General features: G+C 43.9%; 1 protein-coding gene across 1 annotated transcript in view; it reads right to left on the minus strand.

Annotated features, from left to right (window-relative positions):
• The window catches only part of arl15a (ADP-ribosylation factor-like 15a), a 321,282-nt gene that overhangs the window by 172,767 nt on the left and 136,429 nt on the right, over positions 1-12,086 (minus strand). The window contains exon 4 of the mRNA XM_031829578.1: positions 4,732-4,940. Coding sequence (XP_031685438.1) covers positions 4,732-4,940 — 209 coding nt within the window. The remainder of the gene's footprint in view (positions 1-4,731; positions 4,941-12,086) is intronic.

Here is a 12,086-nt window from a genome sequence, read left to right on the forward strand (position 1 = left end):
AATTGTGATACAGTCAATTATAAGTGAAATAATCTGTCTGTAAACAATTGTTGGAAACATTTCTTGTGTTATGCACAAAGTAGATGTCCTAACCGACTTGCCAAAACTATAGTTTGTTAACAAGACATTTGTGGAGTGGTTGAAAAACGTGTTTTAATAACTCCAACCTAAGTGTATGTAAACTTTCGACTTCAACTGTATGCTGACTACGACGTTACTTTAGCCAATTTGGTGACAACAATGTAGGCTGCATGTAGCGGTTATGATATGGTTTGGCTTGGAAAGTTTTTTTTGCTTGACAGACAGTTGATGTGTTGTGCATTGAAGTGCACAAGTGAAGGGAAAAGGTGAGAAGAGGAGAACGCATAGATACAAGAAGGATAACGTGGCTGCTATAAAAGTGAACTGATCAGGGATGTGTTCATTCCGCTGATATTGTTGAAAAAGGAACAAAACTGGAATAAACATACCTGAATTTGTCCAATAGAAACTCTCATTTGCAACTTTTGGACTAATGATTACACCCTAGATCAGCTAGATGCAGGCAAGAGTGTGCAATGTGGAATTGAATGTGTCACTGTCTGTCCATGTGTCACTGTCTGTGACTGCAAGCCAGGCCTAATCGGTCCAACATCAGTGCCCGACCTCACTAATGCTTTTGTGGCTGAATGGAATCACTGCAGCAATGTTCCTACATCTGGTGGAAAGCCTTCCCAGAAGAGTGGAGTCTGTTATAGCAGCAATGTTCCTACATCTAGGGGAAAGCCTTCCCAGAAGAGTGGAGGCTGTTATAGCAGCAATGTTCCTACATCTAGTGGAAAGCCTTCCCAGAAGAGTGGAGGCTGTTATAGCAGCAATGTTCCTACATCTAGTGGAAAGCCTTCCCTGAAGAGTGGAGGCTGTTATAGCAGCAATGTTCCTACATCTAGTCGAAAGCCTTCCCAGAAGAGTGGAGTCTGTTATAGCAGCAATGTTCCTACATCTAGTGGAAAGCCTTCCCAGAAGAGTGGAGGCTGTTATAGCAGCAATGTTCCTTCATCTAGTGGAAAGCCTTCCCTGAAGAGTGGAGGCTGTTATAGCAGCAATGTTCCTACATCTAGTGGAAAGCCTTCCCTGAAGAGTGGAGGCTGTTATAGCAGCAATGTTCCTACATCTAGTCGAAAGCCTTCCCAGAAGAGTGGAGGTTGTTATAGCAGCAATGTTCCTACATCTAGTGGAAAGCCTTCCCTGAAGAGTGGAGGCTGTTATAGCAGCAATGTTCCTACATCTAGTGGAAAGCCTTCCCAGAAGAGTGGAGGCTGTTATAGCAGCAATGTTCCAAAATCCAGTGGAAAGCCTTCCCAGAAGAGTGGAGGCTGTTATAGCAGCAATGTTCCAACATCTAGTCGAAAGCCTTCCCAGAAGAGTGGAGTCTGTTATAGCAGCAATGTTCCAACATCTAGTGGAAAGCCTTCCCAGAAGAGTGGAGGCTGTTATAGCAGCAATGTTCCAACATCTAGTGGAAAGCCTTCCCAGAAGAGTGGAGGCAGGTTATAGCAGCAATGTTCCAACATCTACTGGAAAGCCTTCCCAGAAGAGTAGAGGCTGTTATAGCAGCAATGTTCCAACATCTAGTGGAAAGCCTTCCCAGAAGAGTGGAGGCTGTTATAGCAGCAATGTTCCAACATCTAGTGGAAAGCCTTCCCTGAAGAGTGGAGGCTGTTATAGCAGCAATGTTCCAACATCTAGTGGAAAGCCTTCCCAGAAGAGTGGAGGCTGTTATAGCAGCAATGTTCCAACATCTAGTGGAAAGCCTTCCCAGAAGAGTGGAGGCTGTTATAGCAGCAATGTTCCAACATCTAGTGGAAAGCCTTCCCAGAAGAGTGGAGACTGTTATAGCAGCAATGCTCCATCATCTAGTGGAAAGCCTTCCCAGAAGAGTGGAGTCTGTTATAGCAGCAATGTTCCATCATCTAGTGGAAAGCCTTCCCAGAAGAGTGGAGTCTGTTATAGCAGCAATGTTCCTACATCTAGTGGAAAGCCTTCCCAGAAGAGTGGAGTCTGTTATAGCAGCAATGTTCCTACATCTAGTGGAAAGCCTTCCCAGAAGAGTGGAGGCTGTTATAGCAGCAATGTTCCAACATCTAGTGGAAAGCCTTCCCAGAAGAGTGGAGGCTGTTATAGCAGCAATGTTCCTACATCTAGTGGAAAGCCTTCCCAGAAGGAGGCTGTTATAGCAGCGAAGGGGGGGACCAACTCCACAATAATGATAATAATCCATATTTACACCCATGATTTTAGAATGAGATGTTGGAAATTTGGTAGTGCACACTGTGATGCTCAACTACTGTATGACTCCTTCACCAAGGTTGAAGGCTGCAATTCATTTTATGATACCAAAAAATAACTCAAAAGACATTTTGCAAACATTTTGCAAATTGGATGCTTAGCCAAAACAACGTTGATCCTGTTTGTTCATCAGACGAAGACACTATACCATCTTTCAAAGGGAGAGTTTACCCCGAATACCAAATAATATGATTTTCATCCTAGGCAGTTTTTTGTGGATATTTAGTTTCCTTTCGACACTTACTAGCCATACTTTGTTACTGTCTCAGTGACACTTAATGTAAAAACTGTTCTTGTGTAATGTTCTTTTAATTGTGTAATGAAACTGTAAAATGTGAAACTTTTGGAAAGAAATGACATTTTACTAGCATGTTGCTCCATAATACTTTGGTAATGAGAACGAATTTAAAATGTCTTATTCCTTGTAATAACTCCATTACTATGTCATTATAAAATACATTTCCAACAGCAAACAACAAATATCACTATTGTAATAATCACTAAGTTAATACACAAGAACGTGTTGTTGAGTGTTTCAATAGTACTCTCACTCGTTGTGAAAATATGTGTAAGTGGTCAAGGTGATTCCATATCCCTCGTGCAATTTCATTATACGCTATACGCTATATTAAAATTCATATCTCAGAGACCCTCCCAACCATGTGCTAATGATCATATATTTAGACTAATTCAACTGACTGTTGTAGTTTTTGGTAAATTGTTTTTGTGTTTGTTTTCAAATAACTTGCATATATTCAAATAACTTCAAATCTGATTTGTTTTTCTGAGTGGTATTCAAACCGCTTTCAAATCTGATTTGTTTTTCTGAGTGGTATTCAAACCGCTTTCAAATCTGATTTGTTTTTCTGAGTGGTATTCAAACCGCTTTCAAATCTGATTTGTTTTTCTGAGTGGTATTCAAACCGCTTTCAAATCTGATTTGTTTTTCTGAGTGGTATTCAAACCGCTTTCAAATCTGATTTGTTTTTCTGAGTGGTGTTCAAACCGCTTTCAAATCTGATTTGTTTTTCTGAGTGGTGTTCAAACCGCTTTCAAATCTGATTTGTTTTTCTGAGTGGTGTTCAAACCACTTTCAAATCTGATTTGTTTTTCTGAGTGGTGTTCAAACCGCTTTCAAATCTGATTTGGTTTTCTGAGTGGTGTTCAAACCGCTTTCAAATCTGATTTGTTTTTCTGAGTGGTGTTCAAACCGCTTTCAAATCTGATTTGTTTTTCTGAGTGGTGTTCAAACCGCTTTCAAATCTGATTTGTTTTTCTGAGTGGTGTTCAAACCGCTTTCAAATCTGATTTGTTTTTCTGAGTGGTGTTCAAACCGCTTTCAAATCTGATTTGTTTTTCTGAGTGGTGTTCAAACCGCTTTCAAATCTGATTTGTTTTTCTGAGTGGTGTTCAAACCGCTTTCAAATCTGATTTGTTTTTCTGAGTGGTGTTCAAACCGCTTTCAAATCTGATTTGTTTTTCTGAGTGGTGTTCAAACCGCTTTCAAATCTGATTTGGTTTTCTGAGTGGTATTCAAACCGCTTTCAAATCTGATTTGTTTTTCTGAGTGGTGTTCAAACCGCTTTCAAATCTGATTTGTTTTTCTGAGTGGTGTTCAAACCGCTTTCAAATCTGATTTGTTTTTCTGAGTGGTATTCAAACCGCTTTCAAATCTGATTTGTTTTTCTGAGTGGTATTCAAACCGCTTTCAAATCTGATTTGTTTTTCTGAGTGGTATTCAAACCGCTTTCAAATCTGATTTGTTTTTCTGAGTGGTATTCAAACCGCTTTCAAATCTGATTTGTTTTTCTGAGTGGTATTCAAACCGCTTTCAAATCTGATTTGGTTTTCTGAGTGGTATTCAAACCGCTTTCAAATCTGATTTGTTTTTCTGAGTGGTGTTCAAACCGCTTTCAAATCTGATTTGTTTTTCTGAGTGGTATTCAAACCGCTTTCAAATCTGATTTGTTTTTCTGAGTGGTGTTCAAACCGCTTTCAAATCTGATTTGGTTTTCTGAGTGGTGTTCAAACCGCTTTCAAATCTGATTTGTTTTTCTGAGTGGTGTTCAAACCGCTTTCAAATCTGATTTGGTTTTCTGAGACCTGTATTTGAATATCAAAGAAAGAAACGAGTTGCCTTTTCATTTTAAATCTATATTTGACTATCTCAAGTATTTTAAAAGTTTGATATTTTCATATAAACTAACAGAAAACAACTAGTTTCTGCCCAGATCCTGCTGTTGTGTCCTTGAGCAAGGCACTGAATCCCTAAAACTGCTCCAGGGGTGCCATGGTCTAGCTGCCCTCTGCTACAACCTCTGTGTGTCTTTCCTAAGGGTTAAATCATGATCCACACTTACATTGGATGTTTGTGTACATTGGGCAAATAGTCCAATCGTCTACCTGGTTGGGTGGGCGTGCAGCAGGTTTGTCCTGGTGGTTGGCCAGTATGAGGAAGGGTAGGGTGCAGAGCTGGGGGTGCTGCAGGGCAGAGTGGAGCTCGTTACGGGCCGACTCCAACTCCTCGTCTGAAGAAGCGCTGTCCAATACGAATACCACACCCTGAGAACCCTGGTAGTACCGAGACCAGTACTTCTTAATGTTCTCCGCTCCTGGAGGAAGACGAGAAGACAAAAGCTGTTGTTACCTTCATCATCTCTTCCAAACGGAATAATGAAAAGATATTCAACAACTCTTGGTAAAAAAAAAAAAGTAAAATATTAAAATCCACTCCAGTAAGTCAAGACCGATTGAGTTACAGACACAGTATCCTATAATATACCCTGTATATACTGTATATACTGTACAATACTGTAAATACAGCGTCATACATTAACAGTATGAAATATATACTATATAATATATACTATATATACAGCATAATAAATGAACAGTATTACACATACTGTAATATATACTATATAACGCATTATCTATGAAAAGTATACTATATACTGTAATATATACAATATATATTAAGTAGTCAAAGTGGCCTGAAGTTTTTGCATATAAGAAGTTTTCTGAAGTAAGAGGTCTTCTGCCAAAGCTTGATTTTGTGAATATATGGATAATATATATGGATATATGGATAAAAACAGCCAACAACGCATTTATGTTTTCTGAAACCTGGCTCCAAAAAATCTATTACAGACAAAAAATATTGTCATAAATGGTAAGAATGTTTTTGGTACAGATGGTAAATCTAAGGGTGGTGGTGTTGCTGTTTACGTAAAAGACAAGTTCTCAGCGGTCGTTCTGACTTCTGTTACTAAACCGCAGAATATATGTCTTTAACCCTAAACCTCGGCTCATCTTTAAATAGTGTTGTATCTTGTTGTTATTGACCTCCATATGCTACTATTGGCTCTCTGCTACTGTTGGATTGTATTTTCAAATTGTTATCACAGAATGTCAACTCTGAGTTTGTCCTGATGGGTGATCTGAATCAGGACTGGTTAACATCTAGCTCTGATCATCTCTCAATGCTGTGCAATACCTGTAATCTCACTCAGATTGTCAACAGTGTAACGAGGTTGAATATAAAATATCCTCTGAAATCCTCTTTGATTGATTTGATCTTACCCAATACTCCTCATCGTTGTAATGCTTCGGGTATTTTTTTGAAAATGACATAAATTATCACTGTGCTATTGACTGTGTCAGATATGGTAATATTGCTAAGAAATCTCCACGTGTTATTAGGAAAAGAAACTGGAAGCGGTTTGATATTCAAGGTTTTTTACATGATGTATCTAGTATTGAATGGAATGAATCCCTGATGTTGAACTAGCCTTTTCTTACTTCCACAACACATTCCAGAATGTATGCAATAGGCCCCTTTAAAAAGATTCAGGATTAAGGACAGAGAGAAGCCTTGGTTTACTAAGGAAATGCTATGTGGGCTAAAGCAAGAGGGACTGGTTTGGCAGATGATTGGATGGCTTTTAAACATCTTTGAATATATGGGTGTGGCTATGATCCGTAAAATGAAAGCAGACCACTACCTGAAATCTTCTTCAGACAATTTAAATAATCCATCCAGAGTTTGTCGAGTAGTGAAGGGTTTGGAGTACAAAAAAGATACATAGCTTCCCAAACAATTGTTGGTCGACACACAGATTGTAACTGAGAGAACCTCCATTCTGAAAGCCATGAACCAGCATTTTATAGATGCAGGCAGTTTATTTGAAAAGGTCAAAGGTATAATTGAGCCCCCTATGAATTTACCTGACACCCCTGTGCTCTCCGTCACCAGGTTCTCCTTTTCATCCTTCTCTGTTTCAGAAGTGCGTAAATGTCACACCTTGATCGGTTTCACCTGTCCTTGTGATCGTCTCCACCCCCTCCAGGTCATATTTTCCCCAGTGTATTTATCCCTGTGTTTCCTGTCTCTCTGTCCCAGTGTATTTATCCCTGTGTTTCCTGTCTCTCTGTACCAGTGTATTTATCCCTGTGTTTCCTGTCTCTCTGTCCCAGTGTATTTATCCCTGTGTTTCCTGTCCCTCTGTACCAGTGTATTTATCCCTGTGTTTCCTGTCTCTCTGTCCCAGTGTATTTATCCCTGTGTTTCCTGTCTCTCTGTCCCAGTGTATTTATCCCTGTGTTTCCTGTCTCTCTGTCCCAGTGTATTTATCCCTGTGTTTTCTGTCTCTCTGTGCCAGTGTATTTATCCCTGTGTTTCCTGTCTCTCTGTCCCAGTGTATTTATCCCTGTGTTTCCTGTCTCTCTGTATCAGTGTATTTATCCGTGTTTCCTGTCTCTCTGTACCAGTGTATTTATCCCTGTGTTTCCTGTCTCTCTGTCCCAGTGTATTTATCCCTGTGTTTCCTGTCTCTCTGTCCCAGTGTATTTATCCCTGTGTTTCCTGTCTCTCTGTCCCAGTGTATTTATCCCTGTGTTTCCTGTCCCTCTGTACCAGTGTATTAATCCCTGTGTTTCCTCTCTCTCTGTCCCAGTGTATTTATCCCTGTGTTTCCTGTCTCTCTGTCCCAGTGTATTTATCCCTGTGTTTCCTGTCTCTCTGTCCCAGTGTATTTATCCCTGTGTTTCCTGTCTCTCTGTCCCAGTGTATTTATCCCTGTGTTTCCTGTCCCTCTGTACCAGTGTATTAATCCCTGTGTTTCCTGTCTCTCTGTCCCAGTGTATTTATCCCTATGTTTCCTGTCTCTCTGTCCCAGTGTATTTATCCCTGTGTTTCCTGTCTCTCTGTCCCAGTGTATTTATCCCTGTGTTTCCTGTCTCTCTGTACCAGTGTATTAATCCCTGTGTTTCCTGTCTCTCTGTCCCAGTGTATTTATCCCTGTGTTTCCTGTCTCTCTGTCCCAGTGTATTTATCCCTGTGTTTCCTGTCTCTCTGTCCCAGTGTATTTATCCCTGTGTTTCCTGTCTCTCTGTCCCAGTGTATTAATCCCTGTGTTTCCTGTCTCTCTGTCCCAGTGTATTTATCCCTGTGTTTCCTGTCTCTCTGTCCCAGTGTATTTATCCCTGTGTTTCCTGTCTCTCTGTACCAGTGTATTTATCCCTGTGTTTCCTGTCTCTCTGTCCCAGTGTATTTATCCCTGTGTTTCCTGTCTCTCTGTCCCAGTGTATTTATCCCTGTGTTTCCTGTCTCTCTGTGTCAGTTCGTCATCTATGTTCAAGTCAGCCAGCGTGTTTTTTCCCGTGCCCCTGCTTTTCTATTCTCTTCTACTAGTCCTCCCGGTTTTGACCTTTGCCTGTTTTTTCTGGACTCCATTCCCACCTGCCTGACCATTCTGCCTGCCCTGACCTCGAGTCTGCCTTGACCATTATGCCTGCCTGACCATTCTGCCTGCCCTGACCTCGAGCCTGCCTGACCATTCTGCCTGCCCTGACCTCGAGCCTGCCTGCCATTCTGCCTGCCCTGACCTCGAGCCTGCCTGACCATTCTGCCTGCCCTGACCTCGAGCCTGCCTGCCATTCTACCTGCGCTGACCTCGAGCCTGCATGACCATTCTGCCTGCCCTGACCTCGAGCCTGCCTGCCATTCTGTACCTTTGGAACTCTGAACTGGTTTTGACCTTTTGCCTGTCCACAACCATTCTCTTGCCTACCCCTTTTGGATTGTTAATAAACATCTTGGACTCGACCCATCTGCCTCCCATGTCTGCATCTGGGTCTCGCCCTGTGCCCTTATAGTATAGTACAAACTGGCCATGACAGACCCAGCAGACTGGGACCAGCTCCTCCACGCTCTCTCCCTGCAGGGAGACACCATTGGGAGGCATGAAGAGTTACTGCTAGACCTTTTGGAAGGGCTTCATTCCCTGACAGAACACCATGACCAAAGGTTTAAGGGTATAATGGAGCAAATCAGGGAGTTAGCTCAGAGGCAGCCTGCCACCTCTAAGAAACCCCAACCCCTCAGTAACTTTTTTCCTATTTCTGATGAGTTTGTACAGCCTACCCCGGCTCCCCTAGAACCCCACTTACACTTTACACTTACACGATATTCTGGGGATCCTGGAACCTGGATCCTGGATCCTGGATCCCTGCATGGGTTTTCTTTCTCAGTGCTATCTTATCAGACCGATCTAAGATAGCGTATATTATTACGCTAATGACGGGAAGGATGCTCTCCTGGGCTACGGCAGTTTGGAAGCAACAATCCGCCATTTACTGCAATTTGGAGGATTTCATGGGAGGAAGGTATTCAAGTCTCCGTTATCTGGGAGAGAGGCGGCCATTAAACTTCTTGAATTACATCAAAACCCCCTTAGTGTGGCAGACTACGTTGTTGATTTTCACACGTTGGCCGCCGAGAGTGCCTGGTATTCGGAGGCCCTATTCGATACTTTTCTTCGCGGATTATCTGAGGTGGTCAAAGATGAGCTGGTGGACCTCAACTCCCTTAGCGCACTCACCATTAGAATTGATGGACGCTTAAGGGAAGGCATGAGTGAGGGGAGGTCACACTTGTTCATCCGCAGTGGCTCGCTCGCCTTTAAAGGAATCCGGAAGATCCCGAAGGCAGTTTTTCCTGAGAGGTTCAAAAGCCACCCGAGTTCCCTTGTGAATCATCAACGAGTTGGATACTCCTGAGCCTATGCAATTGGGAAGAGCTCGGTTATCGGTTGGGGAATGCTCACGTAGGCTGCGTTCTAACTGTTGTCTGTACTGTAGAGGGGCAGGACATTATATAGCTACCTGCCCTGTTAGGAAACCCTGGTCTCTGGTGGGTACAAGTACTTTGGTGAGCCAGAATGGGAGTTCTCTAATTCCCATCACCCGCACACCTTTCTTTGTGCTTGTGCTGTGGGGAGACCAATCTAAGTATCCCGAGTGCTCATTGACTCTGGGGCTGATGAAAGTGTTATGGATGCTACTATTGCTTCTGAGCTTGGAATTCCCACTCTACTTCTCTCGGTTCCCATGGATGCCAGGGCACTGGACGGCCGCTCAATAGGTGGAGTCAACCATCGTACTGTGTCGGTTCATGTACAGGCTTCAGGTAACCACAGTGAGACCATACAGTTCCTCCTTATTGCATCTCCCCAACAGTTCCTGTTGTCTTGAGATTATTCTGGCTCCAAAAACACAACCCTGTTATTGACTGGACCACGAGCTCCGGGTTGGAGCCCATTTTTGCCATTCCCACTTTCTTAAAGCAGCACAGCCGTCGACCGAGACGTCTTCCTCAGGGCGTTAGCAAGGCTTTGGCTCTGCCATTCCCACTATATTCAAGCAGCACAGCCGTCCCCGAGACGTCTTCCTCAGGGCGTTAGCAAGGCTTTGGCTCTGCCATTCCCACTATATTCGAGCAGCACAGCCGTCCCCAAGACGTCTTCCTCAGGGCGTTAGCAAGGCTTTGGCTCTGCCATTCCCACTATATTCAAGCAGCACAGCCGTCCCCGAGACGTCCTCAGGGCGTTAGCAAGGCTTTGGCTCTGCCATTCCCACTGAATACCATGACCTCCTTGAAGTTTTCAGTAAGGTACGTGCTACTTCTCTTCCCCCTCACCGTCCTTTTAATTGTGCCATTGATCTTCTCTCAGGCACCACACCACCTCGGGGTCGGCTATATTCTCTATCCGGGCCGGAGACCAAGGCTATGGAGGAGAACATAGAGGAGTCTCTGGCTACTGGGGTCGTCTGTATCTCCTGCCGGCGCAGGGTTTTTCTTTGTGGAGAAAGACAAGATCCTGCGTCCGTGCATTGACAACCGGGGACTGAACTTTACAGTTAAAAATCATTACCCTCTACCACTCCTCTCCTCGGCTTTTGAACCTCTCCAGGGGGACACCATTTTTTCCAAGCTGGACCTTCGGAATGTCTACCACCTGGTTCGGATATGCGAAGGGGAAGAGTGGAAAACAGCCTTCAACACTGCCAGTGGATATTATGAGTACCAGGTCATGCCGTTTGGACGCCCCACTGTCTTCCAGGCTTTGGTAAACAATGTTCTCCGGGACATGCTGAACCGTTTGTGTTCGTCTACCTTGATGACATCCTGTTTTTTTCTCGGTCTGCCCAAGAACATGTTCTTCATGTCAGGCAGGTCCTTCAGTGCCTCCTGGAGAACCAATTGTTTGTGAAAGCCGAGAAGTGTGAGTTCCACTGCTCTACATTCGCCTTTCTGGGATATGTCATTGCTGTGGGTAATGTCCAGATGGTTCCTGGAAAGGTGAAAGCAGTGGTGGATTGACCTCAACCTACGTCTAGGGTGCAGTTGCAACATTTCCTAGGTTTTGCAAACTTCTACCGACGTTTCATTCGGGGTTACAGCACCCTGACGGCCCCCCTTTCGGCACTCACCTCCCCCTAAGTACTGTTCACATGGTCTCCAGCTGTCGAAAAAGCCTTTGTGGACCTGAAGCATTAGTTCAAAACAGGACCCATCCTCATCCATCCGGACACGTCTCGTCAATTTGTAGTTTGTAATTTGCTTCTGATGTTGGAGTGGGGTGCTGTCTCAGTGATCTGCCCAGGACCAGAAGCTTCATCCCTGCTCCTTCCTGTCCCATTATCTCAATCCTGCTGAGAGGCCAACGACGTAGGCAAACGAGAACTCCTGGTGGTCAAGATGGAGCTGGAAGAGTGGAGCCACTAGCTGAAAGGAGCAGAACAGCCATTCTTGGTCTGGAACGACCATAAAAATGTGGAATATCTCCGTATAGCCAAGCGTCTTAACTCCAGGCAGGCCCGGTGGGCTATCTTGTTTACTACATTCAACTTCACCATTTCCTACCGCCCAGGGTCCAAAAATGTGAAGCCTGACGCCCTCTCCTGTCTATACAGTTCCTCTGCCACAACCTCGACCTCCAAAACTCATGCCTTGCTGCCACAGTGAGTTGGCGTATTGAGACCCTGGTTCGCAAGGCACATCGCTCCCAGCCTGGACCTGAAGTGGGCCCGGCTAACTGGCTGTTTGTCCCTAACTCAGTCAGGTCCCCGGACCTTGAATGGGCTCATTCTTCCAAGCTCAGCTGTCATCCAGGTTCCCGCCGTACCATATTCCTCCAACAACGTTTCAATGCTCGCTTCGAGGTAAGTAACACTGAAACATGCATGAGAGCATCAGCTGTTTGGACGAATGTGTGATCACGCTCTCCGCAGCCGATGTGAGTAAGACCTTTAAACTGGTCAACATTCACAAATTGCACTCTGTGGCTGCAGGACAGTCCTGTAGTTTAGCATCTGCTTCATCTTACTACTTATTTATTGACTGAGTCACTGGTGCTTCCTGCTTTAATTTTTGCTTTCAAGCAGGAATCAGGAGGATAGAATTATGGTCAGATTTG

This window comes from Oncorhynchus kisutch, linkage group LG8 (assembly GCF_002021735.2).
Source record: "Oncorhynchus kisutch isolate 150728-3 linkage group LG8, Okis_V2, whole genome shotgun sequence".
Classification (NCBI taxonomy): Eukaryota; Metazoa; Chordata; class Actinopteri; order Salmoniformes; family Salmonidae; genus Oncorhynchus; species Oncorhynchus kisutch.